The 27,915-nt window shown below is 40.4% G+C and overlaps 2 protein-coding genes and 1 long non-coding RNA gene across 4 annotated transcripts in view; 1 reads left to right on the top strand and 2 right to left on the bottom strand.

Annotated features, from left to right (window-relative positions):
* LOC146979258 (uncharacterized) overlaps nt 1-27,915 on the bottom strand; it is a 484,408-nt gene that overhangs the window by 9,475 nt on the left and 447,018 nt on the right. The gene's annotated exons all lie outside the window — the stretch shown is intronic.
* Nucleotides 238-6,140, top strand: tmem216 (transmembrane protein 216). The gene is made up of 6 exons (XM_085788980.1): nt 238-292; nt 831-844; nt 974-1,067; nt 2,032-2,124; nt 5,554-5,755; nt 5,978-6,140. Exons 1-6 carry the CDS (start codon nt 283-285, stop codon nt 5,991-5,993), a joined length of 429 nt encoding a protein of 142 aa, XP_085645106.1. The 5' UTR covers nt 238-282; the 3' UTR covers nt 5,994-6,140.
* LOC146979260 (transmembrane emp24 domain-containing protein 9-like) lies at nt 5,832-13,142 on the bottom strand. 2 transcript variants are annotated; one of them, XM_085788978.1, is made up of 6 exons: nt 12,965-13,142; nt 10,910-11,010; nt 9,239-9,373; nt 8,060-8,215; nt 7,131-7,246; nt 5,832-6,003 (listed from the first exon to the last, which is right to left on the bottom strand). In XM_085788978.1, the coding sequence occupies exons 1-6, from the start codon at nt 13,119-13,121 to the stop codon at nt 6,000-6,002; spliced, it is 669 nt and encodes a 222-aa protein (XP_085645104.1). In that variant the 5' UTR covers nt 13,122-13,142; the 3' UTR covers nt 5,832-5,999. The 2 variants fall into 2 exon arrangements, with proteins under 2 accessions (XP_085645104.1, XP_085645105.1); XM_085788979.1 differs by having other exon boundaries at nt 5,853-5,959; nt 7,111-7,246.

Here is a 27,915-nt window from a genome sequence, read left to right as displayed (position 1 = left end):
GACAACTCGGAATTTGAAATCTCCGAGTTGAAAACTCCGGTTTCCGACTTCAACGCGTCAAAATAACCAATAACACAACGGACCGGGACAAATTTATTGCATTCAAAATGTTTTACACAAGGCATTAAAACATTACAAAGGGTAAAAAACATCTGAAAAAAGAAAAGTTTGAAGTAGGAGGGCACAAAAACACTGAGATCCGAGTTGTCACGAACGCAGCATTAGCAAAGAGCGTGAGGTAGAAGAATCACTTCCTGTAAGCGGTTTCCATGGCAATCAGACATGGCGCCTGGTGAGAAACATTTTAAATTCTAAACAAACTGTTCAGTAAATAAACAAATGAATAAAGTAAAAACGAGTAAAACCAGACGGTTCACGTCGTTGCCGTCAGCACAACTCGAACATTAGCGTCGTTAACATTGTAAAAATAAGACGTTTATCCGAACAGCGCAGCGCTTTTCCTTTAGATTAGCCGTTAGCTGAGAGTTAATTCACTTTTATATCGGTAAATGTTCAGATATTAGGCGATAAATTAATGATTAAAACAACGTTACTTGTGCTACTAACGCGATTAACGACGCAACTAACTGCTGATGTATTTTACTGCTAACGTTACTGTTGCTGACATTCAGTCAATTTCATCATGTTAAATCCTCTTTGGCTAAATGCGTGTATGTTTTGTTTTCATTTATCGAAGTAAGGTACGGAAAATGTGATATTAAACATAAAAGATTTATAGCACGCTTTGTTATCTAATTGCTAACAAAAGAAAAGCACAGTTTCTGTTGTAATCTTCCTCTGACATCTGTTTTCTCTCTTTTACTCCGCAGGAAGCCAACCTATCGTATCCTTCATGTGAAGTCAGTGCAGAACTGACACTGGGCTTGTTTCTATTATTATATTCTATTATATTATTATTTCTTTTGTCTCTTTCGGTCTGTTTGTGTGTCCTCCTTGACTTTGTCCCCCTCAGCTCTCCTCCACTCCCCTCCAGGTCCTCCTCTACCTGAACAGCTGGTACTTTGCAGCCTACTACCTGGCAGAGATCCTCATGTTCATCTACAAAGGTCTGTGTGTGAGCTGCTGGAAAGATTATACAGTGATATTGTTATGTAAAATCATCAGTTTGAGCATGCATGGTGACCAGTAGATTCCTGTTAAATCTGCTTCTTAAAAACAGCTTGTTAGTTTGTCCTGAGCCTTTATCTGGAGGAATTCTTCTCAGTTAAGACTTAAGACTGTTTATTAATCCCACACATGGGAAATCTGGTTGTTACAGTAGCAGCTGTAACATACAAGGTAAAAAAAAAAGAAGAAGAATATGCAAATATAGAGATATAAAAACTGATATAAGACAAACATATAGTTATGTACCAAAATGTTTCAGGAATATAGACAGTTATGGTTATTTATAAGAATAGACAATGTTGGTAGTTGGAAGGAATAAGTACATATTGCACAGATGGGGTTGTAGAGCAGAAAGGTGTGCAGTTTGTACACAAAAATTGAACTGTTGGACATAAATAATAAATAAATAACTGTAAACGGTGTGAATGCAGGCGAAATAGTGTAATGAAAAACTAATAATAGTGTGTTAATAGTCCAAAAAACGGCAAATGAAAGTGCAGGATGATGAGAAAACTGATGCCTGGAACACACATAACAGGAGAGATTTTTTTTAGTTTTTTTTATTCATTCATTCATTCATTAAGAAAATCAACAAGAAGGTGCAAAAACAAAGTGCATATCACATAGTAAGAGTACGTTAATACAAGTCTTTGGTAGACTGGAGGCAGAAGTTACAGAACAGCATTAAAACAATTTATAAAAGGTTTTTTTTTCCTTAAAAATAAAACTTTGGTGGCAAGTAGAAAACAAGACAAGACGATCACATGATGACTCACTTCAAGGCTCAAATTAAAGTCACAAAGAAATGAGTAAATCTGTCGCTTCATTTTGATTAAAATTCAATTCACATGAAACATAAAACATTTGAACTTTGTGTGTTTGTGTGTTTGTGTGTTGGAGCAGGAGTTTCTCTCCCGTACCCGTCAGATAACCTGGTGCTGGACGTGGTGCTGCTGCTCATCTTCCTCTGTCTGGAGACGCTCAGGATCTTTTACGGTGAGAGAGACACTGACTAGAAAACAGCCGCTGAAGTGATTCGGACGTGGACGAACAACATGCAAATCTCAAAATCTGAAAATCTCTTTGGTCGGTTTGATTTCTAAGAGTCGACGTCTGAGGCTCTTTGCTGCCGCCCAGTGGACACCAGCTGCTGGTTCTTCTCAAATGGTTTTATCAAACTACAGCAGCGTTTTAATCGGACTGATGATGGTTATTTCCAAAAACAACAACATGTAGCTGGTTTAAGTGCAACATGTTGGTTCTTGTTCAGTGAGAAGCTGCTGAATAAAAGGTTGGATCTTTAATTCTAACAACCTTAAAGGACAATTCCAGGCGAATTCAACTCTGGGCTGTATGTTCCTATCATTTTAGGTCTAAAAGAAGGAATCTGAAGATTTTCAGTTTAATCGCTCCTGTTTTGCGGTAGTTGTGTCTGTCCCCGCATCGCCACGGCAGCGATGAATGGGAGTGGATGTAAGTTCTGCTGTTTAGGCTGTTTCCATCCCTCAAAGCCACAGACAGCGTCAGATGGAGACTCAAACATGCACCGAGAAGATTATTTACTTCAAGCAAGCCGACATGTTTGTAAAACTAGATCTAATTCAAAGTCTCCCGGAGTCTCGCGCGAGACCCAGTTGCCGTGCTCGGTGTGTTCAGGTGCAGTGGGAAAAGCTACCGTTTGTGTCATAAACACAGGAATATCAACTCTTGATTTGCTTCAAAAAAAACTTCTCGGCGCATGTTTGAGTCGCCACCTGACGCTGTCTGTGGAAAAAAATGTAGACTTGAAGCAAGTAAAGAGTTGATATTCCTGTGTTTATGACACAAACGGTAGCTTTTCCCACTGCACCTGAACACACCGAGCGGCAACTGGGTCTCGCGCGGGACTCTGGGAGACTTTGAATTAGATCTAGTTTTACAAACATGTCGGCTTGCTTGAAGTAAATAAACTTCTGGGTGCATGTTTGAGTCTCCATCTGATGCTGTCTGCGGCTTTGAGGGATGGAAACAGCCTAAACAGCAGAACTTGCATCCACTCCCATTCACTGCTGCCGTGGCGATGCGGGGACAGACGCAACTACCGCAAAACAGGAGCAATTAAACTGAAAATCTTCAGATTCCTTCTTTTAGACCTAAAATGATAGGAAAATACAGCCCTGAGTTGAATTCGCCTGGAATTGTCCTTTAAGAACCTGTGCGGAGAACGGCAGGTGCTGATGTTCAAGCCTTCGGTCGTTTGTGGTTATTTATTATTCACTGTTTAATTTAATTTATGACGTGGGCCGGTTACTGGGCTCGAGGTAGAAACAAGTCGCGGTTTTAACACCAGTAAAATTTGTTATAAAAATATTTTTTTTTTATGTCTGGTCAAAGAGAGAAAGTTTAAACTCCAAACATTATCGACTAAATGTCGACCGACCGGTCCAAATGTGACGATCGATAACGATTTAGACGCAGTATCCGAGAGACGAGGCTGTGACATTGTTTCACTAAAGATCAGTTTTGGTCGTCTACATGAAAACTCTGTGGCGGCGTTTTGAGATTTACCCACTGGGACCTGTTTGTAGGGCTGGGTAAAAATATCGATTCAGCAATGCATTGCAATTCTTTTCTCTGCAATTCAATATCGATTCAGCAATCTTCTGAATCGATTCAAGCCCCTGGCCAGTGGGGGCGCTGCGAGCAACACCCTCGTGTGATTCGCGCTGTACGGACGGGGGCCGCACTAGACCAAACCATAACAATATGGGAGTGAGTAGCAGCAGCAGCGGGGATCGATCGTCGGGGGAGGGACGCACCGCGCCGTGCCGTATTAACTTTCGCTTTCAACACGCGCTGCTGTTATGCATGCGTGCTTCTCTGTGGTGTGTATGTGTGTGAGAGGATGCGGCCATCGTCCGACGGGGGACTTTTTTTTTTTTTAAGACGTTAGTTTAGGCGGCAGCTCTTTCCTGTTAAGGCGGCCGCCTTAACAGGAAAGCGCTGCGGGAAACCCTGAACTTATCTGACAGCTGCTCTCACTTCTTCCTCTGCTCCTCCTCACTCACTCACCTACACACAGACAGGACTCTGTCTTCCTCACACTCACCCCAGCCCCTCAGTTTCTCATCCCACCTGCCCGTACCATACACATTGACAGTCAGTCAGAAATCACAGAACTTAAACATCATAACAAGAACATTACTGCGGGGTCGCTACAATATTTTCAGTTGTGCAGTCAACTGTTATTAATAATATTGTTTTGTATTGTTTTATTACTCAAAATGTTATGAGTTATTTTCCAAGAGGAAAGTATCACATAGCCTAATTTAAATTTAGCTGCACTGTAGTTCAGTGTTAAAGCAGTGTCATATTTTGTTATGCTATGAGTTATACTATGGCTGTTCATAAGGCATGAAACTAAACAAATAATTATTAAAAAAAAAAAAATCTGGTACTCTTATTTGTGTATTTCTGCCTGATACTGAATCGATATCGAAGCATTTCAATCAATATCGAATCGAATCGATATCGAATCGAATCGTGACCTAATGAATCGAAATCGAATCGAATCGTGAGATTCTCAACAATACCCAGCCCTACCTGTTTGCCTCCCTTAAAGGACTGCATTTATTTTAATTTTGTTTAGAAGAATACAATTATTTATTTTAATTTGATAAACATTTACTACTGATCAAAATATTTTATGGTATATAAAGGGATAGTCCAACATTTTGGCTAATCGACCCATTGCCATAATCCCCATAGTCATAGCAGTAGGTTCGTTACCTTTAGTTGTTGGTGCAAGCTATTTTTAGAACGGCGGAGCAGAGCCGCGAGCTGCTCAGAGCTACGCTACGGAGGCTCATGGGATTTCTTGGTTGTTTTAGAGGGAAATGCAGAGACTGCTTGATGAAAAACTGTCCCTGAAGGCAACGCGCATCAGCGGTTTTGCATGAATTTCCCTCTAGAACAACTCTGTGTGGTAACGTTGTGTTATTATCTCATAGCGTGGTGAATGTGCAAGTCACAACTTGTCCACCAGAGCGTTGTGGAGTTGTTGGATTGTGTATTTGATGAGTTTGATGAGTTTGGAAACCAAGAAATCCCATAATGAGCCTCCGTAGCGTAGCTCTGAGCAGCTCACGGCTCTGCTCCACCGTTGAACTATCCCTTTAACAATATAAAAGACTGTGTTCAATGGAAAAGTTGTATATTTTTTAACCTCAGACGTTTCAAAACAACAGGTTTTACAGCTGTGATCACAATGATTCTGTGAAACCGTGATGTTGTCGCTCAGGTTCTTCATCCTGTCAGAGTCTCACACCGGCCCACGTCCATGTGTCTGATCCTAAATGCTAATGGAAAGCTGAACAGTTGTGTGACGGTGTGTGTGTGTGTGTGTGTGTGTGTGTGTGTGTGTGTGTGTGTGTGTGTGTCCACTAGGCTGGAAGGGGAACCTGTGCGAGCGCTCTCTGTCCTCGGTGGTGTCCATCTTCATCCTGGTCCCGTGCGCGGCGCTGGCCGTCTACTACCTGCTGCTGCAGACCTTCGTGCTGCGGCTGGAGTTCGTCCTCAGCGCCGTCCTGCTCTGCTTCTACGGCCTGGAGCTGCTGCTGGGCCTGCTGTCCGTCTCCGCCTTCTCCAGGTCAACACCTCCTCCTCTGACTCCTCCTCTTCCTCCTCCTCTCCTCCTCCTCCTCCTCCTCCTCCTCCTCCTCCTCCTCGTCTGAAGTCTCCAACTTCACTTCACATCTATAATAATTCTTCTGCGTCTGGAAATATTCATTCACAAGTTCATTCTTTGATTATGGTTTTTGTCTTTGTTTCTTCTCTCTCTCTCTCTCTCTCTCTCTCTTTCTCTCTGCAGGTCCAAAGTTTACTGAAGAGTTTCACCTGAAACAGAACAAGAGGAACTTTTAAAAAACAGCTTGTAAATATTAAAACTCTTCCTGGAGGAGACGCTTCACTGTAAATCTGTTGTTTTTATACAAACTGACATCAAGACGTTTTGTAAATAAAATCTAGTTCATTAGAAACGAGTTTGTGTCATTTATTTTATATACTGTATATTCACACACACATACACAGTCAGAGAGAGAGGTCCTAAAGGGATAGTTCAACAATTTGGCAAATTGGCCCATTGCCATAATCCCTATAGTCATAGCAGTAGGTTCGTTAGCTTTAATTGTCGGTGCAAGCTATTTTTAGAACGGCGGAGCAGAGCGGCGAGCTGCTCAGAGCTACACTACGGAGGCTCATGGGATTTCTTGGTTTCCCTCATCAAACTCATCAAATACTAGGTGTGACGATACACTCATCTCACGAGAACGAGACGAGATTTTAAGAAAACTACAATGACAAAATGTGTGACTGGACCAACAGAATTTTACTTAACCGAGTTGCACATGCATTTTGAAATGTTTTATTATAACTCTTTCCATGCATGATGTAAGCATGAGCTTTTATTGTAACTTCTCCTAAAACAAAATAAATAAAATTAAATATTCCCTTCTTTTTTTCAAGTGCAAACAATATTATGTCAGCAGTGTTTCCTCTAGGATTTTTTTAGTAGAGTCGTGGCCACCACAGAGTCGTTTATTAATGGTAAACGCTGGATGATAAGTTTCGTTTTTACTGAGGAGGAACTATGAAGATCAGCTATGATTGAAAAGAAAAGCACCTAAACAAAGTCGAGTAACTGTGTAGTGGAAAGGGGTGCAAAGTAATGGTAACTGCTAATGGAAACCCTGTTTTACATTGTTTTAACATAAAAAAATAAAAAAAATCTTGCGAGATTAAACTCGACGATATTTCTCGTCGCGTTAAAAATCTGTCTTGCGAGATTTTTTTTCCGTGGCACGAGATCTCGTCACACCCCTACCAAATACACAATCCAACAACTCCAAAACGCTCTGGTGGACAAGTGTGTGTGTTACCAGGACTGTGTGTGTGTGTGTGTGTGTTACCAGGACTGTGTGTGTGTGTGTGTGTTACCAGGACTGTGTGTGTGTGTGTGTTACCAGGACTGTGTGTGCCAGGTGATGACGGCCACCACGTAGAGCGAGCGGACGACCGGCCACCAGAAGATCCACATCTCGGTGTTGTGGCTGACGTCGCTGAAACGCTTCAGTCTGATCTGAGGAGGAGAGAAACACACCAGGAGTTAGAGTCTTTACCAGCGGTCCGACCCGTGTTCCTCGCTTCGCTGTGTTCCTCATCATGTGACCACGGAGTCAACAGGACGTACGGAAAGTATTCAGACCCCCTTCAGTTCTTCACCATTTGTTATTTTGCGGCTTTAGGTTAAAATCTCCACTCACATATACAGTATATGTTTATAAAATGGAAAGGTGAAATCCGGCGATCTGATTGGTTGTTAACCGTGGTATAATGAGCATATACCACAGCTACTATTCTAAAGCCTTATCACAGCGTAGGCTATCACTCCGCGTATGACTGGTATGAATGGAAGTTGTTGTCATGTATCCACGACAACGGACTGTTGCAGTCCGTAGCAAAAGACAGTTGATGTTTTTACGATGTTAAAAAATTGACTAAAGTAGTTGAATTGACATGTTGAAGGTTTAAACTTTCACCTCCAGAGGGTTAACAACGGTAGAGGGGACTGAGCAGTGACAGAGGAAAAGACGAGATGCAGAGCTACTAGGAGCTAACGTCTGGAGAGGTGGGACTATTTTTTTCACAGTGAGGCTATTTTATTGAATAATATGTATTTCTGGTTGAATAAAACTACATGAAATTGATTGCGTATCCCTCTTTCATATTGTCATTATTGGTAACCGTTTTATAAAAGCAATCTATCACTCCAGGCCGTGGTCTATGATCATTATACCACTCAAAGGGGGTAAGAACTCCCCTGTCGTGATATGTTGCTTAAATATATACACGTACAGTATATACAGTATGTGATATTCTGAATGAGACCGACCGTGTGGTACTCCTGCTCCTTCTGGATCTGTCTGACCGTCTCCGTCAGCTGGAGGACTTTCAGTTGCAGCGTCGAAATTTCTCTTGTGTAGGTCATCTGAGCGTAGCGGTTGGTCCGAGTCTGACCCCGTCCCACGGTCACGTCCACGTGGATCGCCTGCAGGACCAAATAAATATCTGACATGGGACACTCACTGCTCTGAATCCATCTGGTTTTTTAATTGTTAAACAGTGAAAGTGTTGAACCTGAACCAGAGGAATGTGTTTCAGGATCACGACAGTGTTTATATAAACATGAGGAATTATCATCGGCACATTGATCGATTATCAGGACTCTCTCCCTGAAGATGGAGGAGACGAGGGTTTGTTTATTTTTTACATCTGCTAAAAAAAAAAAAAGTCTAATAGATCTTGAAATATCTCATGAAGACATTTCCCTCTCGGCTGAGGAGGAAAAGTTTTTCTGTCGGCAGAAGCAGAACGTACGACGGAGTATTAGGGCCACATTGAGAAAAAACAAAACAAAACACAGACTTCGAGAATGAAGTCGTACATTTCCTACGAGAAAAAAGTCATAATATTACGAGAATAAAGTTGTAAATTACGAGAATAAAGTCGTAGATTTACGAGAATAAAGTTGTATATTTTATACGTGAAAAAAAGTCATAACATTACGAGAATAAATTCGTAATCTTACGAGAATAAAGTTGTAAATTTACGAGAATAAAGTCATACATTTCATATAAGAATAATGTCGTACATTTCCTACGAGAAAAAAAGTCATAACATTACGAGAATAAAGTCGTAAATTTTACGAGAATAAAGTTGTACATTTTATACGAGAAAAAAAGTCATAACATTACGAGAATGAAGTCATAAATTACGAGAATAAAGTCGTAAATTTAAGAGAATAAAGTCATAACATTACAAGAATAAAGTCATAAATTTACGAGAAATAAAGCCGTAAATTTAAAACTTTATTCTCTAAGTTTGTGATGTTTTTATTTGTCAGTGTGGCCCTAATACTCCGTTGTAAGAACGTGACAGACTGAGTGAATCATGAATCACGTGACTTGAACGTCACTGAACAGATGAAAAAGGAGAAATGAACCTTGTGTCAATCTGTTGTAATTCATTGTGTTAAATGTTTGTTGTGTTGTTTTGTAGCGATGGTTCTCACCAGCGTTCCTCCAGCAGACGGAGGCCCGAGGTCAGAGGTCACGGCCGACGGCTGCAGGCAGATCTGATGAACTCCGGCTTCACGGGACGTGAATCTGAATTTTCCGTCTGAGCTCGAAGCCTGAGACAAAACCAGCTGCAAAAAACACACACAGATTACAGTTTTTCTCAATTGCTAAAACACTAAACCCTATTGTCTGAACCAAGTGCTCAGTTGCCTGAAATGTCTAATGTCTAATGATGTGAGGGAACATATATATGTATGTAAGCCAGTTCAGGATGAAGTCCTGTGGTCTGACCCAGTACAGAGAAATGATGCTGCGGCTGAGTTACTGCACTTCTCATTTCTATATTTTTGTACTTTATTTTTACTAGGGCTGTCAAACGATTAATTTTTCTAATCGCGATTAATCGCATTTTTTCCATAGTTAACTCGCGATTAATCTCTATTAAAAATATTATATATGGCGCTTTGGACTTTCAACACTCCAAAGTGTTATAATCTCTAGACAAACAACTTTTAGACCAGACCTAGCAGGCCTAGTACCTAATCATAACACATGATGCATGAAACTCACACAGAATTGAAACGAATTGCATCCAGTGGAAATTGCCCTTTACTTTGCTACGTCTCTGCCTGGCCATGTGCATTTGTTGACAACAGAAGCCGTCAAAAATCAATACATCGCCACTTGCATTTGTTGACAACAAAGCCGTCAAAAAATCAATGGATAGAGCTGTGGATATATGTTAGACTGTGTATATTTGTGTAGCAACCAACTTGAAGGTGCCTTACCGCCACCTACTGGACTGGAGGTCCCACACTCCAGTCCTCCAGTCCAGCAGACAGAGGACAAAATGGGCCGCGATTAACCGCGATTAAAAAATTTAATCTCGTTAATTTTTTTAATTAATCTCATCGCGATTAACGCGTTAACTCTGACAGCCCTAATTTTTACGTAGGCTTACTGTATACAAGCGCTAAATGCACAAGATTTCTGGTTTTTGTACTTTTTTTTTTACAGTACTATGTACAAGTGCTAAATGCACAGGTTTTTTGTTTTGCAAGAGGAGAAGATGAGAGACGACAGGGTGAAGGAAGAAAGGATGAGGGAGGGAGGGAGGGAGGGATGAACTGGGAAGAAAAAAGAAGAAGGAAGGAAAAGGGGATGAAATGGATGTGGGGAGGGAGGGAGGAGGGTGAAAGAAAGGGAAGGAGAGAAGTGCTAAATGGAGGTTTTTTGTTTTGCAACATGCATTTAGCTACAGTGAACGATAAACATTTATTTCTACAGCTTCATGTGCTGAGCTTTGTGTTTTCTATTTTTCTATGTAGTGTTTAGTGGCTGCTCAGTAGTGTTTTTAATTTTGATTGACTCGGGGCACGATTTGACAACATAGTTCAGTTTTGGGCACAGATTGAACTGTTTTGAGGTGAAAGTTTTGGTTTTGCAAGAAGAGTCTGAGGTTTTGTGAATGTAGCTTGAAAATTGGGGTTTGTGTTCACAGTTTAGAGAAAAGGAGAGAAGATTTACAGAAATGTGTCTTAACAATCGAGGAAAACTGTAACACACACACACACACACACACACACACACACACACACAGATCTGAGATCAGCCTCATCAGACTGACTGAGGAGGAGGAGGAGGAAGAGGAAGAGTTGTCGAACCTCGTCATCGGGACCTTTGACCTCCAGCAGCACCTTGAGGTCCTGAGGGGCCGACAGGTGTTTGTTCGTCTGAGCGTCGTAGAGACGAGTCCCAAAGTTTCCTGAAGAGACACAAACAAACCAGTTTACATCTAATCTATCTATCTATCTATCTATCTATCTATCTATCTATCTATCTATCTATCTATCTATCTATCTATCTATCTATCGTTCTATCGTTCTATCGTTCTATCTATCTATCTATCTATCTATCTATCTATCTATCTATCTATTTTATTGGTGCAATGAATGACATGTGAATGCTGCTGAATGCTGCTGTAACCATCATTTCCTGTGAAGGATTATTGAAGCATCTATCTATCTATCTATCTATCTATCTATCTATCTATCTATCTATCTATCTATCGTTCTATCTATCTATCTATCTATCTATCTATCTATCTATCTATCTATCTATCTATCTATCTATCTATCTATCTATCTATCTATCGTTCTATCGTTCTATCGTTCTATCTATCTATCTATCTATCTATCTATCTATCTATTTTATTGGTGCAATGAATGACATGTGAATGTTGCTGTAACAACAATAATTTCCTGTGAAGGATTAAGCATCTATCTATCTATCTATCTATCTATCTATCTATCTATCTATCTATCTATCTATCTATCTATCTATCTATCTATCTATCTATCTATCTATCTATCTATCGTTCTATCTATCGTTCTATCGTTCTATCGTTCTATCGTTCTATCTGCTGCATACTGGCCATTTATGTGTAACTAGAAATTGATCTGATCAGTTTTAAACAAGGACAAAGCTCAACAAATGATTTGGATCATAATCAGAATGAATGTTTTATTGTATTATTTTGTATTGTTTCATAGTATTTATTAGCCTACACCTATAGGCTACAAGCCATCAGAGATTATATAGTGCACATGATAAGGACAAGAAGGAGGGACACTTACAATATATATATATATTATTTATTTATATTGTTTCTACTTTTACTTGTAAAAGTAGAAACAATATAAATAAAGCAAAGCAACTTCTATAAATGTAGCTGGATCAGTGTTAATTATTGGTCTAATAAATAAAACAACATATTGCATCAGTTAACAGGCAGATTTTTGGGGTCATTTGATCATTTTTAACCTACATTAACATGTGATGTGGATTAAATGAGCAGATATTCCTCATCACAACTCGGATTATCAATAAATAATAAATCATCAAACAGAATCAATATCTATCTATCTATCTATCTATCTATCTATCTATCTATCTATCTATCTATCTATCTATCTATCTATCTGCTGCATACTGGCCATTTATGTGTAACTAGAAATTGATCTGATCAGTTTTAAACAGGGACAAAGCTCAACAAATGATTGGATCATAATCAGAATCAATGTTTTATTGTATTATTTTGTATTGTTTCATAGTATTTATTAGCCTACACCTATAGGCTACAAGCCATCAGAGATTATAAATAGTGCACATAATAAGGACAAGAAGGAGGGACAGTTAAATAAGTACAAGTAGAAGCAATATAAATAAAACAAAGAAACGTAGCCTATATAAATCTAGCTGAATCAGTGTTAATTATTGGTCTAATAAATAAAACAACATATTGCATCAGTTAACAGGCAGATTTTTGGGTTATTTTATCATTTTTAACCTGCATTAACATGTGATGTGGATTAAATGAGCAGATATTCCTCATCACAACTCGGATTATCAATAAATAATAAATTATCAAACAGAATCAATAAATCAGCTGTAAATCATCCAATAGGAACTTCCTCATTAAATGCCTTTTAAAACATAGGCCTAGTTAATCTGGATTGTTTTGTTTTATTGTTAAATCCTACTTTTGAATTGATTTGTTATAGATTATGTTCAACATTGTACAACTTTATGTATGCAAGTTTTTAATAATAACTTTGACTGTAAAAAAAAACAAAAAAAAAAAAACTTTGACTGTTGTTTCCGGAAGTAAGTTACTTTGCTGTCTGCGTTACTTTACGTCGTGACGTGTCCTGACTCACCGAGCAGCTGCGTGTCGTTGGGCATTTCCACCGTGAAACATTTCACCTCCGACTGGTTGACGTGGAAATACAGAGAGGAAACAACACGACACAAACAACTCAACACAAAAAACACTGACAACAACAACGAACACGGCCGCGCCGCCACAGACACCATCTTCCTCCTGCGTACTGCGCATGCGCGGGCGGTGCGGGGCGGGCCCGGGGGATTCTGGGAGTTGTAGTTACGCTGGGACTCACAACCTAAATATGCTCACAACACAACCACTCAGTTTGGGGTGTTTACCTGTTAGTGGTTTTGAGTTTCAAACACAAAAACACAGACAAAAAGACAACAAAATATATTTTTTTGTTACAAATAAAATTAAAAACTTATATATATATTTTTTTTCTTAAAGGGACAATGAGGAGTTTTGGAAAAGCAAAGCGTTTTCACACTAGGCCTACATTTATGAGCCTCCGCGCGCACCGTAAAATTCTTTCACCGGCGCAAGACAGACTCATGTTTTCATTCATCAAGAAAGTCAGAGGTTGGAAGACGATCACATACCGTCGTAGTTCCCACCATGAACGGCGATTCAGCGGCGTTATTCTCATGACTCGCCACGAAACCGAAAGTAAGGAAACGCTGGTCGACTCGCCCAGCATTTCCACCACCACTAATAATAACAAAATAACGATAGAGACAAAACGATATATTTATCAAAAATGGACCCATTAACAAGTGTGGGTAACGTAGATTCATCCACATTAACGTGAGACTTTTTTATAACCGAATAGAAACTCCTCGTTGTCCCTTTAAAAAAAATTATAAAATTAAAACAGATAGGCCTATGATACATTTCAAATCCAGATAACGTTGGGGCTCTAATTTCCTAATATTTTAGGTCTAAAAGAATGAATCTGATGATTTTCTCCTGTCCTGTAGTAGCCTAGTTCTGTCTGTTCGTGCTTCACCACAGCAGCGTGTAATGCAGTGTTTTTCAACCTTGGGTTCGGGACCCCACATGGGGTCGCCTGGAATTCAAATGGGGTCACCTGAAATGTCTAGAAGGCCTAATTGATAAAAAAAATAACTAATTTTAAAGCAGAAGTAAGCGATATTTTTGTGTTAAAGGTTGACTATGTAGAATTACAAGAACAACAACAGAAAAAGAATTCCAGCAGTCGATTGCCAGACCGTTGCTAGGTAAAACGGGCCGTTGCTAGGGACTCCGCTCTGATCAGAGGACAGCAGAAGAGGAGAGCTAAGCAGGATATTTACCTTATGTTTCATTTTTACCGTCATTAACAGCATAATAAATGACTTGTAGCTTGTTACAGGGACAGTGGAGGCTCTCTGCCTTCCACGCCGCTGCTGCTCAGAGCCTCAGAGCCTCCGCTGTCACTGCTCTCCTCAAGTTGAAAAAAAAAAAAAAAAAAGGAGCTCCGTGGCACCGAAAGTCCGCGACGATAAACGTGTTTATGACAGATAAGACTGCACAAATACACCCATCCAAACAAGTATATGATAATCCATTGATCCACCGATTGATTATTAAAAAGGCTTGGTTGGAAACAAACGCATCCGACCGGGAGGAGTCAGGAAAACAGCGGAGAACTGAGCCACATGTCGGCTACGGGCAGGTACGAATGTAAACAGAACGTTGACAGAAAGTCATTGTCGAGCCCGTCAAAAATATTAAAAATAATAATTCAGACTAAAAAAATTTTTTTTGTGGAAAAGCAATACTTTCATTCTTTACCCCTCTAAAGGCCCCATGGATGTATTATTTTTGAAAAAATATAGCTTTTAATAAATATTCTACATATTCAACCTTTAATCTAAGTCTTAAATAGTTCTATCTTCCGACAGCAATCACTTCTATAGAGTGTTTGGTCTGAAACACGGGTCTGTCAGTCACTCTGCTCTGCTCTGAGCCCAGGAGAAAACTTTTCTCGTATCCTACAAGTTTTATCCAATGAGGAGAGAGAACGGCATAAAGGGGCAGTCCTCTCTGTGTGTGCAGCCAAGGGATGCGCGTGAATGTGGTGACGTAGGAACGAGGGCGGGCGCTGCTAACTCCATTGGCTGACAAGAAGTTATGGTGCGTTCAAGGCAACCCGTAACTCGTGTTTTTCCGACCTGTGAAGTCGTACCAGTTCGATCTGGTATGACTTCACAGGTCGGAAGTTACGAGTGGCCGTTATAGTGACTTTCACAGGTAAAACAGGTCGGAGAAACGCAAGTTGCGGGTTGCCTGGAACGCTACAAAGTCGTAAGTCCTGACTTGAAGCTGTAATTTACGATTTCAAAAGCCTGCCTGGAACGCAGCATTAGCCAAAACGACCGGATCGCTTACTTCTGCTTTAACTAATCATTATTCTTCTTAAAAATTATGATTAAAAACACCACACACAATCTTAAACATAGCAGGTATTCCATACTTCCACTTTCTCAAATATAAATCGAGTTCAAATAAAATGCAGCATATAAAAATATCTGAGCTGGCGCATCTTGATTGACGGCCGTGATCATGTGCAGTCACGTGACTGCAAGGTTGCCAGAAATTTGTGAGGTCAAAATTGGGTCATGAGCCAAAAAAGGTTGGGAATGTAATGGGAGCTGATGGATCTTCGGCTGTTTACATCCCTCAACACCGCTTTGTTTTTTTCCATATGCAACGTCAGATGGCTTCAAACAAACACCGAGGGGGTTCAATGTTCACTTCAAGAAAGGCGACATGTTTGTAAACGTTACGGAGCTGTAAAGTCTCACGTGAGAGTCAAGTTGACGACTCAGTATTTCTACAGGTCGTCTGAAGCTCCTGTTGTTTTATCAACAAAGGAAAATCAACTCAGAGCCACAACTTCTCAGTAGCAGTGAGAGTGAGGATGTTGTTTGTATACCTGTAAACATACTGAGCATGTCAACTTGTATTAGCTACAGCTCCGTTTACAAACAGCCTAAGATCCGTTCGCATCCATCATAAGGGTCATTCTCAAAATACGGTTAAAAACATGTCCCTGCATTTTCCAGACACACAATTGCTTGAAAATTTAAAAAAAAATCATCCACATTAAACCAAAATTATGTAGGCTAATTCAATACAAATGATGATGATATTTTTGGTTTATATATTTACTGTTTTATTTTATTTTTTCAGTTTTAATTTCCTTTGTATCCCAAAAAAAAACCTCTTGTCCCACTGCCATGGTTCAACGCCATTGGACAGTGTAAAAATATTTCCTCTTTTTTGTTTAAAAAAAAAAGAAGTGGTCAATAATGGGCAAACACTGGGCTTAATATATGAATAAAATTAAATCTAAATTGGCTATTTAAAGGGACAACGAGGAGTTTCTATTAGGTTATAAAAAAGTCTCACGTTAATGTGGATGAATCTCCGCTACCCACACTTGTTAATGGGCCCATTTTCGATAAATATGGTTTTGTCTCTATCGTTATTTTGTTATTATTAGTGGTGGTGGAAATGCTGGGCGAGCCGACCAGCTTTTCCTTCGTGGCGAGTCATGAGAATAACGCCGCCGAATCGCCCTTTATGGTCGAAACTACGACGGTATGTGATCGTCTTCCAACCTCTGACTTTAATTCTTGATGAATGAAAACATGAGTCTGTCTTGCACCGGTCAAAGAATTTTATGGTGCGCGGAGGCTCATAAATGTAGTGAGAAAACGCTTCGCTTTTCCAAAACTCCTCGTTGTCCCTTTAATAATAAAAATATTTTTAAAAGAATATCTGTCTGATTTGGTGTCATTGGTGTGGTATCACAGACCATTATTTTGAAAAGTTAAGAATATGTAGGCCTAACGGTGCGTTCACACCAAACGCGATGGACGCGATGAACGCCACAACTTTCCATTAAAAGTCAATGTAAATGGCGCGATGACACGCGATGGCGCGTCGGGCGGCGCGTTTCGGGCGATACGAGCGACGCGATGAAGCGATGACGCGTCCATCGCGGCCATCGCATCATCGCGTCCATCGCTTGAAGTTGAAAAATTTGAACTTTTCAAGCGACATCGCGTGACGCTGTGCCGCGACATCCAATCAGTGTTGATATTCAACCACGTCACCGACACAGCTGCAGACACACATTTCAAAACATGGTGGAGAAGATCACTGTGGCTGTACTCGCTCACCAGACCCTCCTACAGAGAACCTGTGGCTGTGTAAAAAAAAAAAAAAACAACCCAGGGGCTGTGTGTGTTTTCCTCAGATCAATAATATACATCCATGGCCGTTTCCCGGAGCTTTATGACACGACGTCGTACTTTTACCGCGGTCGTAATAAAAAAAGATAATGCCTGCAGAGGGTCAGAGGACCTACAGCTTCCTCCTTGTGAATATTTCATATGTATTAATATTTATTATTATTTCATGGTTGAGGAGAGAAAGAAAATAGCGGGAGGTGGGTTGCATCATAGCGCGATGAAGCGATGAAGCGATGGTGAAAAATGTGACAAATATGTCAAGCGGCGCGATGCTCGCGTTACGGGCGATGGCATCGCGTCCATCGCGTTTGGTGTGAACGCACGGTAAGATACGTGACACATTTTGGCTCCAAGATGGCACTTTAGCACGTGTTTGGCTCCTAGAGGGCATTTTAGCACACATTTTGGCTCCCAAGAGGGCACTTTAACACGTGTTTGGCTCCCAAGAGGGCATTTTAGCACACATTTTGGCTCCCAAGAGGGCACTTTAACACGTGTTTGGCTCCCAAGAGGGCATTTTAGCACACATTTTGGCTCCTAGAGGGCATTTTAGCACACATTTTGGCTCCCAAGATGGCACTTTAACACGTGTTTGGCTCCCAAGAGGGCATTTTAGCACACATTTTGGCTCCTAGAGGGCATTTTAGCACACATTTTGGCTCCTAGAGGGCATTTTAGCACACATTCTGGCTCCCAAGAGGGCACTTTAACACGTGTTTTGGCTCCTCGAGGGCACTTTAGCACACGATTTGGCTCCATGAGGGCACTTTAGCACACGATTTGGCTCCTAGAGGGCACTTTAGCACACGATTTGGCTCCTAGAGGGCACTTTAGCACACGATTTGGCTCCTAGAGGGCACTTTAGCACACGATTTGGCTCCTAGAGGGCACTTTAACACGTGTTTTGGCTCCCAAGAGGACACTTTAGCACACGTTTTGGCTCCTAGAGGGCACTTTAGCACACGATTTGGCTCCTAGAGGGCACTTTAGCACACGATTTGGCTCCTAGAGGGCACTTTAGCACACGATTTGGCTCCTATGGGCACTTTAGCATGCGTTTTGGCTGCCATGAGGGCACTTTAGCACACGTTTTGGCTCCTAGAGGGCACTTTAACACGTGTTTTGGCTCCCAAGAGGGCACTTTAGCACACATTTTGGCTCCTAGAGGGCACCTTAGCACACGTTTTGGCTGCCATGAGGGCACTTTAGCACACAATTTGGCTCCTAGAGGGCACTTTAGCACACGATTTGGCTCCTAGAGGGCACTTTAGCACACGTTTTGGCTCCTAGAGGGCACTTTAGCACACGATTTGGCTCCTAGAGGGCACTTTAGCACACGATTTGGCTCCTAGAGGGCATTTTGGCACACGATTTGGCTCCTAGGGGGCACTTTAGCACACGATTTGGCTCCTAGAGGGCACTTTAGCATGCGTTTTGGCTCCTAGAGGGCACTTTAACACGTGTTTTGGCTCCCAAGAGGGCACTTTAGCACACGTTTTGGCTCCTAGAGGGCACTTAAGCGCGCGTTTTTGGCTCCTAGGGGGCACTTTAGCACACGATTTGGCTCCTAGAGGGCACTTTAGCACACGATTTGGCTCCTAGGGGGCACTTTAGCACACGATTTGGCTCCTAGAGGGCACTTTAGCATGTGTTTTGGCTCCCAAGAGGGCACTTTAACACGTGTTTTGGCTCCTCGAGGGCACTTTAGCACACATTTTGGCTCCTAGAGGGCACTTAAGCGCGCGTTTTTCAACAATTGGGCAACGAGGGGGGGCGACCGGCCCCCCTGCCCCCCCCCCCTGTGCACGCCACTGCGTTCAATTATATCTTTTAAAAACACGCTGGGTTGTTTGATTCCTGACATATTAGCCTACTTGATGCCTTCTGTTCCTGAGGTTTGACAAACAGTCACGTTGCATACAGAAGGTGTTTTTAAGTTGAAATCATGATGAAACACCTGAATTTTTCCTTCCTCCTGCTGAACTCTATATTTATTTTATCCTGAGAGGAAAAAAAAGTCACATAAACTTTCAAAAAAGAAAAAAAAAAAACATGGGAGTTACTTCACCCACACTTTGTTTTTGCATATGCTCAATATACATAAAGTTGCAGAGCTTTATCAACTTTCTTTTTTTTTTTTTCTGGGAAAGTTTTCTTCCTTAAGCCGCCTCTAATCTGAGATGACTAATTTAACAGTAGGCGAACAGACAGAATGTGACTGCCGGCGTTGAAAAGAGGATAAAGAAAAGTTGAATTCTGCCTCGGCCATCAGCGCCGCTCCTCCTGACCTGCACGTTTGAGCATTTGTTCTGCTTGTCAAAGTCACCGTCCAATTGGGTGAAGCTCGTATTAAAGAGATCAGTGTATTTGCATGTTTCCACCATGGCTGCCTCGCTCCTCGTTTCTCTTTGTGAATATAAAGCAGACAGGAACTTAAAGCTGAGAGGTTTCATTACCGAGCCTATCGCAGCCCAGCAGCTCCTGCCACACAAATTAAATTGTGCCACTTTGTTGAACACCGACCTCTCTTCATAACTGCGGCTTCATCTCCCCACGACGACGTGTTCACAGCCGTCAGAAACTTTTCACAAAAAAAAAAACTCACAACACAAGCTGTGATTTATGATTTTTACATATTTTCTTTTGAAAGTGGAACTCAAACAGGTCTGAGAACAAAACCGGCTGCAGGGTCGATCAATACATGGAAAAACCTGCAGTTTGATGCTTCATAATAAACATTTTTATTCTTAAATTTTGGCTTTCACATCTCTCTTATGTGTTTTTTTTTAAGGATTTGAGGCCAAACAGAGGTTCACACACACGTTACAGCATATTTCACCATAATGGGAAAAAAAAAAAAAAATCAATAGAGCGATAATCCCATTTTCCTTGTTAATGCCAGAATGACAAAGTCCCCTCAAGGAAAATTCTTGAAAATCAAACTGGATCCATAAAACACAGTGTTACTGAGCCGATTTACTATTTATAGACAATCAAAACATTCGATTGTGTTGGTGCCTTATTTGCATGAAGCTCGTTCGACAATGTGACAGACACATATACTGTAGGCTATATATGTATATATTCTACATCTCTTTCAATGTCAGGATTTAAACTGATTGAACACATCTTAAATTAATTATAACAAACCTAGTCACGTTTCTAAATAAAAGAATATAAAAAAAGTCAATATTTATTTCTAAAGCACATTTAACCCTCCTGTTGTCCTCAAGGAAGGAAGGAAGGAAAGAAAGAAAGAAAGAAAGAAAGAAAGGAAACAGATTGGGTCAAGGAAGAAGGAAGGAAGGGTGGAGGGAAAGAAGGGAGGGAGAAAAGAAAGAAAGAAAGGAAACAGATTGGGTCAAGGAAGGAAGAAGGAAGGAAGGGAAATGATGGTGGGAAGAAGGGACAAAGGAGGGAAAGAAGGGTGGAGGAAGAGAGGAACAAAGGAAGGAAAGGAGTGGAGAAAGGAGGGAGGAAGAAGGGAGGAAGGAGGGATGGAGAGACAGAAGGAAGGAAGGGAGGAAAGAAGGACCATTCGAAACAGATTGGGTCAGTAGGTGCATGGGCACAGAGTTAAAACAACATCCCATAATAAGACTGAATAGAACAAATGTGGGAAAACAACAATAACAAAAACGGAGCAATTAAATCAGTGCAAACATTAAAATAACAAATAACCTAAAAACTCAGACTGAGGTTGGACGTTCAGCTGTAGTTCTGTCAGTCGCCTGTAGGTGGCAGTAAAACTCCACCTCATCAAACAGTGGAGGTTCAAGTCTGTGACGGAGGATGAATGAATGAATGAATGAATGAATGAATGAATGAATGAATGAATGAATGGACTCCTCCTCAGGTTTGTGACTGAAAACCTAGACCGAGATCTCTGTCTTCAGGATCAGAACCAGAACATTCACTGGACTAAATGTCGTCATGTGTTATTGTTATAGTTATTATTATTATTATTAATTATCTATTCATTATTGTTGGTTTCGTTGTTATTTTCTTGTTTTTTTTTTCCTTTGTTGTGGCTTTTTAATTCTATATTATTGTTTTGAACTATGATGTTATTCCCATTGCCTCTCCTTCCTTAAAGCTTCAGTTGGTAACAATTATTCAGTCATATTTGCTGGAACTGTCACTATATTCTGATGGTCAGACATTAAATGAGTAATTTAGGACAAAATCCAACTCCTCTGGCTCCACCTACAGCCTGTAATCGTATTTGCCAAAGTCCACCGCGCCCGACGATTCTCCACCAGTCAGGTAGAGGGAGCAGGAGGAGCAGCCAATCGCCGCTCCTACACGTCGTGCTATGGATACGGTACATCTTTTTTTTTTTTTTTTTTTTCTCTGTGGGTGCGTTCATGGCTACTTTGTGTGTGTCTGTGTGTGTGTGGGGCGCTTGGCAGAGGTTCATAAAGGGACCTGACGGAGTATTGTCTTGAAATTTCCGACCAAGTCGCGGAGTTTACTTTCACTTTCGTCAACTTACCAACTGGAGCTTTAACTCAAAGTAGTGACATTGAATTTTATGGCTTTAAATATGACCCTATAGGTTGTGATTTTATGAGTTCATTAATTCGTTATTTATTGCTTCAGTTGGTTTACATCTGTATTTTCATCTGTTCACACATGTGTTTAGTGTTTTTAGTGGTCTTAAACTTGTGTTTTGCATGACTTCCATGTTCAAAATAAAGGTCTAATAGTTTACGTTTATTTGCCAGGAAGAAGAGAAGCTGCTGATGGAGATCAACATGAATAAATGGATGGATGAATGAATGTTACCTCACAGACGTCAGGATTTATTAAACAATTAAAGTAGCTCATATTTCGCTTCTGATAAGTTTTAAATTTCCTCCCAGGAATCAATCAAGTCTCATCTCATCCTAACCAATATAATAATGATAAATCATAATTTACGTAATCAGCCTTTATGAATGTTTGATATGATGTGTTTTATGATCCCCTGTTGTCTTTGGTTGCTTTCCCTTCTCTTTAAAGTTTAAAGTTTATTATATATTATTATATTATACTTTATTTTGTACATTGACAGCAGCGATCCGACCAATCAGAGGCCAGGGTCAGCGTCTCAGCTGCTACTTCCCCTTATTACAGCGTTGACAAATGAAGCGTTAAATCCGACTGAAGGGCACATTAATAAATAGATAAACAAATGATGAAAGGATGAATCATCGTTTATTATTAATCATATAAAGGAAAAAACGTGATTGATAACATTATAAATAGTTGACGAAAGCATCAAAGGGGGAATCATCCACTTTCATTATCGCACAGACAGTCAAAGTGAAATGTGAGAGTTTTCAAGCCTTTTTTACTGTAATAACGAGGTTGGTGAGGGAGGATGGAGCAGCAGCCAATCAGGAGCGGCGCTGCCTAACGAGCGGCTGTGGGGCGGGGCTTATACGCGGACAGATGGATGGATGCATCTGTCTGCCGCCGTGTTGACAGAGAGCAGAAAATGATGATTTACTAGGTGAGCTTTTTATTCACGCCGTGTCCCAGATGAATAAAGATCAAATTAGAGGTTTATGAGCTGCGCTGTCTAGTCCTGACATTTATATGAGCTCCGGGGCTCGGCTGCTGTGTGATTTATGTTTACGGTAGCATGCAGCGCGGGAAGAGAGGGGGGAAAAAAAAGAAAAGAAAAGAAAAAAAAACAACAAATGAAGTCGCCTGAAATCTTATTCTAATGCCCTAGTGTCAACAGGCAGAGAGGATGATGGGAGATGGAGAGGAAAGAGGAAAGGTGAGGGGTCAGAGGTGAAGACACGTGGAGCCAAATGCAGAAATTTACTCCGTTACAAGTAAAAGTAGCTCAGTCGACATGTTACTCGAGTAAGAGTAAAAAAGTACTTGCTTTTAAAGGTATTTAAAGGGGTAGTAGCATTTTTTTTAAAGTGGGGTTGTATGATCTACAAATAGCCCCTAAGTACTTTAATTGCAGTAGAAGACTCTCTGCACTCCTCCCGTTAGCAACGCCAGCCCATAATAGCCCTGCCCAGAGATTTACAACATACAGTGTTGTGAACAGACCCAAAGAAACGGCCTATTTTCACGGCCTAAAAGAGGTTTTACCTGAAAGAAAAATACACAGTTCCATTGTTCGCTATAATATAATTTTTTCCAGCCCTTCAAAGTGCAGGAAAAACACAGTTTTTATTTGGACCTAACCAACTGCTGATCGGCGGGCGCTAACCCTGGGCGGAGGGATACGTGAGTTGGTTAGGTCCAAATAAAAACTGTGTTTTTCCTGCACTTTGAAGGGCTGGAAAAAATTATATTATAGCGAACAATGGAACTGTGTATTTTTTTTTTCAGGTAAAACCTCTTTTAGGCCGTGAAAATAGGCCGTTTCTTTGGGTCTGTTCACAACACTGTATGTTGTAAATCTCTGGGCAGGGCTATTATGGGCTGGCGTTGCTAACGGGAGGAGTGCAGAGAGTCTTCTACTGCAATTAAAGTACTTAGGGGCTATTTGTAGATCATACAACCCCACTTTAGAAAAAATGCTACTATCCCTTTAAGTATCCAAAAGTACATGCTTTTAAATTTACTTTAAAGGGATAGTTCACTCAAAATTGAAATTCCACTCATTATCTACTCACCCTCATGTGGACTAAGGGCTGGGAGAAGTTTCAGAGTCCTCCGTGGCTTCTCTGAGTTACAGGGGGTCTCGGCGTAGCAGTGCATGTCCATATAACGGTTGCAAATGGATACCAACTGACTTCATAACAAAAAGACACACCAAAAAACATCCAAATACCTCTGTAGTGCTCGTATGTAACGTCCGTCTTTTAACTAATGTCTTACTTTTTTATAGTCTAATTATATATAGTATAATTATATTTTAGCCATTTTTTATCCTCATTTTTCTTTTCTTTTATGAGTTCATTCATTTTTAGCTATTTTTTATTAGTAGTATTTCATTTTATTATTTTTTACGTTTTACTTTCTCTTATTATCTTAATTTTTAATTTTTATGTTCTTAGTCTGTGTAGTGGTTTTATGTTTTATTTCATGTCTCCAGTGTTTCCTCAGTGGGGGCCGTCTCGTTTTAAACATGTAAAGCACTTTGTGCTACATTTTTTATGTATGAAAAGTGAAATTTAAAATTTTCGAAATTCATCTAAACCGATGACCAGATTTTGAAATCCATCAAAATCGGCCCACTGGCGGTTCAAATCTGGTCACTTCCGGTTTAGACAGCCATTTTGAATTTTGAAAATGTCAGAAATGGATTCAGCATCATCAATAACCCCTAAAACCACTCCAATATTGCCCAGATCAGCCAAGTCAATTTTGTTGAAATATTGCCCATATAGGCAATTATGCTAATTTATGCAAATTATGTCTGTTATGCTAATTGCCCAATATATATAAGTTAGCATCCGGCAGTTTCTGAATACTGGGGACCCATACTATCTATTTCTAACATAAAACTTTGGGGTACTCAACATTTCTGGGTTCACAATGGGGCCCTATGGGCTGGCAAGTAGACTATCAAGTGAAGTAGGCCTACACATCCTCTGGATATGTACTTAAGTACAGTACTCAAGTAAATTTACTCCGTTACTGTCCACCACTGGCGAAATGAACTAAAAATACAAATACAGTGATTTTTATTGGTGTGGTCCAAAATAAAAGATTAAAATTAAATATCTGCTCAGATTTTTTTTAATTCTTGGATCAAACAGTCGCTGCTTTAATTGGATCTGGACGCAACATCACAGAGTTAAACTGAGAGTTTAAGGTTTGGACAAAGTTTGAACCATCTGCTGCTGAATGTGTGTGTGTGTGTGTGTGTGTGTGTGTGTGTGTGTGTGTGTGTGTGTGTGTGTGTGTGTGTGTGTGAGTGTGTGTGTGTGAGTGCAGCAGAGAACAGCATGAATATGGAAACGACTTCTATCAGTCAAACCCACAGAGAGATGTAATATAGATGACGTATGGGCTCCTGTATCCACAGTGATGCTGCTTTATTGTGTCGCCTATATAACACACAGCCTCTGAATACATGAATATATACAGTGAGGTTATAATAATGTGAAAAACAATAATAGTATATGTTAATGTAGTTATATATTATGTCTGTTTTGATTTTTCATATGGTACAAAACATTGTTAACATATAAATAATACATTTAATACATATTCAGATTATATATATGTTTGTTATAGTGTAAACTGTTTGGGCTACATGCTAACGTTCGCCGCCCCATGTGACCTGGTGACACCTGTCTTATGACCTCATTATGCAGAGTTTTACTAGGCCTATATATTATTTAAAATACAAAAACGTGTTAGATATTTGCTCTAATTATTGCTCTAAACAGTGACGTTTCCTGGTCCGACTGGTTTTATGATATTAACTCTTTCCATTTATATGTGAAGCTCAATCAACATGTTGAGTTTCTGTTACAAATAATAATCAAATATTTATGTTTTCTTTGCATTTTGCTAAAAATAACTTGGGAAAAAAGTTGTTGTTTAAGTGGAATTATACAACTCTGTGTCTCTAACCCTCCTCTAACCCTCCTCTCCTCCATGTGCATTTGTTTCCAACGAAGCCGGTGAGAAATCAATCCATGGAGCGCTGGATAAGGTTATTTATCATATACAACTGACACAAATTAGACCACGGACCCCTATTGGACAAAATGAAGCAAACACCAGAAATGCACAAATATATTTGTTCTGAGACTGAAGAACGTTACTTTTTTAAGTCAATGTACTTTCAAATTAGGGCCAATGGCGTGAATTTTTGGAAATATTGTAGAGAAATTTCTGGAAAAAAAGTGGTACAATTTCTCCAAAAACATTTAAACGTTTGTAGAAAAAAGTGGTAAGATTTCTCAAAAAAAAAAAAAAAAAAAAAAATTCTTGAAAAAAGTGGTAAACATTTTCTCAAAAAGTTTTTAAAAAATTCTAGGAAAATTTGTAAAATTTCCAAAAATAAGATTTTTAAAAATAATAATAATAAAAGTGGTCAAAAGATTATAGAAAAAAGTGGTAAAATTTCAAGAAAAGTTGGGGACCCCCTTGAACCGTCTCAAGGACCCCTGTGGGTCCCAGGACCCCACTTTGAGAACCATTGATGTTTGATTTAACCAAGTCATTGATTTAACCAGCACTAGGGACAAATCCTGCATAGTTCCTCTTTAAATTCCTATTTATTTAACTAAAACTAACCCAACATCGTTCCCTCTCTGCAGCAGCGCCGGTTGTTTTTTGGGGCGACACTCTCCCAACAGTTCATATTTTACCACCTCAGGAGGTTAAAGCAGAAGTAAGCGATCCGGTCGTTTTGGCTAATGCTGCGTTCCAGGCAGGCTTTTCAAATCGTAAATTACAGCTTCAAGTCACAACTTACGACTTTGTAGCGTTCCAGGCAACCCACTCGTGTTTTTCCGACCTGTTTTACCGGTGAAAGTCACTATAACGGCCACTCGTAACTTCTGACCCGTGAACTCGTACCAGATCGAACTGGTACGACTTCACAGGTCGGAAAAACCCGAGTTACGAGTTGCCTTGAACGCACCATAACAGTCCTCGTCCCTACGTCGCCACATTCACGCGCGTCCCTTGGCTGCACACACAGCCCTGCATGCCGTTCTCTCTCCTCATTGGATAAAAACTGTAGGATACGATAAATATTTTCTCCTCGGCTCAGAGCAGAGCAGAGGGACTGACAGACCCGTGTTTCAGACCAAACACTCTATGTAAGTGATTGCTGTCGGAAGATAGAACTATTTAAGACTTATATTAACACAAAAATATCACTTACTTCTGCTTTAAAACCAGACTGAGTCAGACCCTCTGACTGTGGGTGAGCTCTTTAAACATGGCCGCCACCGCCGTCGCCGCCTGTTTCTTATCTATGGCCCAATTCCGATTCTATTTTTTCATCCCTAGCCCTACCCCTAGCCCTTTACCCTTGCCCTTGAAACGGAGCTACAAGAAGTAGGGTTGAAAGTCAACCCCTACGAATTGGGACACCCCTTCAACAATCACATGCGTCATCAGTCGTCTCTGCTGGCTTTCACATAAGCAGACGTGACGAGCTTTTGCCACAAATCCTCTATTCAGAACCACGTTAACTTAATAAAATAAAATAAAATGTAATGAAGAATGATCGGTTCATTGTAAAACATTTATTTATTGATGTAAATGTGGTGATTTCTGTATAGGCTACAGATCCCCCAGGCAGTGCTGCTCCTGTGTCCAAAACACATGAAGCTTCACTTTTAATTCAAACAAATTAATGCGACAATTGTTACATTTCATCAATGAGATGAGCATTTATCTCCTAAAAAGAATGTAACTACGCGGCGGTAAACCTTTAAAACCCTGCGGGTAAGTTAATTAGCGGTCGTCTTTTCTACCGGGACGAGGTCGGGAGGTTGGCCGGCTGACAAGCTCTCCGGACGGGGTGATGTCTCCGTGACGAGCCGCTGATCTGCTCCACAGGTGGAGGCTCCAACGTGGAGCTTCACTTCTCCGAAAAACATCGGAGCAAACGTCTAAACAGCCTCATGTGGATAAACCGACAGCACATTGGGATCTAAACAGCTACTTTCTCGCATGAAAAAATATTAAAACTTAACAAAATGACGTAATAACAGCACTGCAGCGAGAAATAAAACAGCTGCCGGTTGCCGCAAGATGCATTCTGGGAAACTTTCCATAGCCCTCGGTCCGTAGTGTGCCCCTGAAAAAT

The sequence above is a fragment of the Trachurus japonicus genome, chromosome 10, assembly GCF_045865225.1.
Source record: "Trachurus japonicus isolate A0001 chromosome 10, Traja_1.0".
NCBI lineage: Eukaryota > Metazoa > Chordata > Actinopteri > Carangiformes > Carangidae > Trachurus > Trachurus japonicus.
This window is presented reverse-complemented; position numbering and strand designations above follow the sequence as displayed.

What these genes read in the sequence shown, in the direction of transcription:
- tmem216 (XM_085788980.1), top strand. An exon ending in CCTCATGTTCATCTACAAAG is followed by an intron (nt 1,068 to 2,031) that starts GTCTGTGTGTGA and finishes GTGTTGGAGCAG; the next exon opens with GAGTTTCTCTCCCGTACCCG. An exon ending in GACGCTCAGGATCTTTTACG is followed by an intron (nt 2,125 to 5,553) that starts GTGAGAGAGACA and finishes TGTGTCCACTAG; the next exon opens with GCTGGAAGGGGAACCTGTGC.
- LOC146979260 (XM_085788978.1), bottom strand. Translation starts at nt 13,121, where the DNA reads ATGGTGTCTGTGGCGGCGCGGCCGTGTTCGTTGTTGTTGTCAGTGTTT. An exon ending in CAACGACACGCAGCTGCTCG is followed by an intron (nt 11,011 to 12,964) that starts GTGAGTCAGGAC and finishes GTGTCTCTTCAG; the next exon opens with GAAACTTTGGGACTCGTCTC. An exon ending in TCAAAGGTCCCGATGACGAG is followed by an intron (nt 9,374 to 10,909) that starts GTTCGACAACTC and finishes TGTTTTTTGCAG; the next exon opens with CTGGTTTTGTCTCAGGCTTC.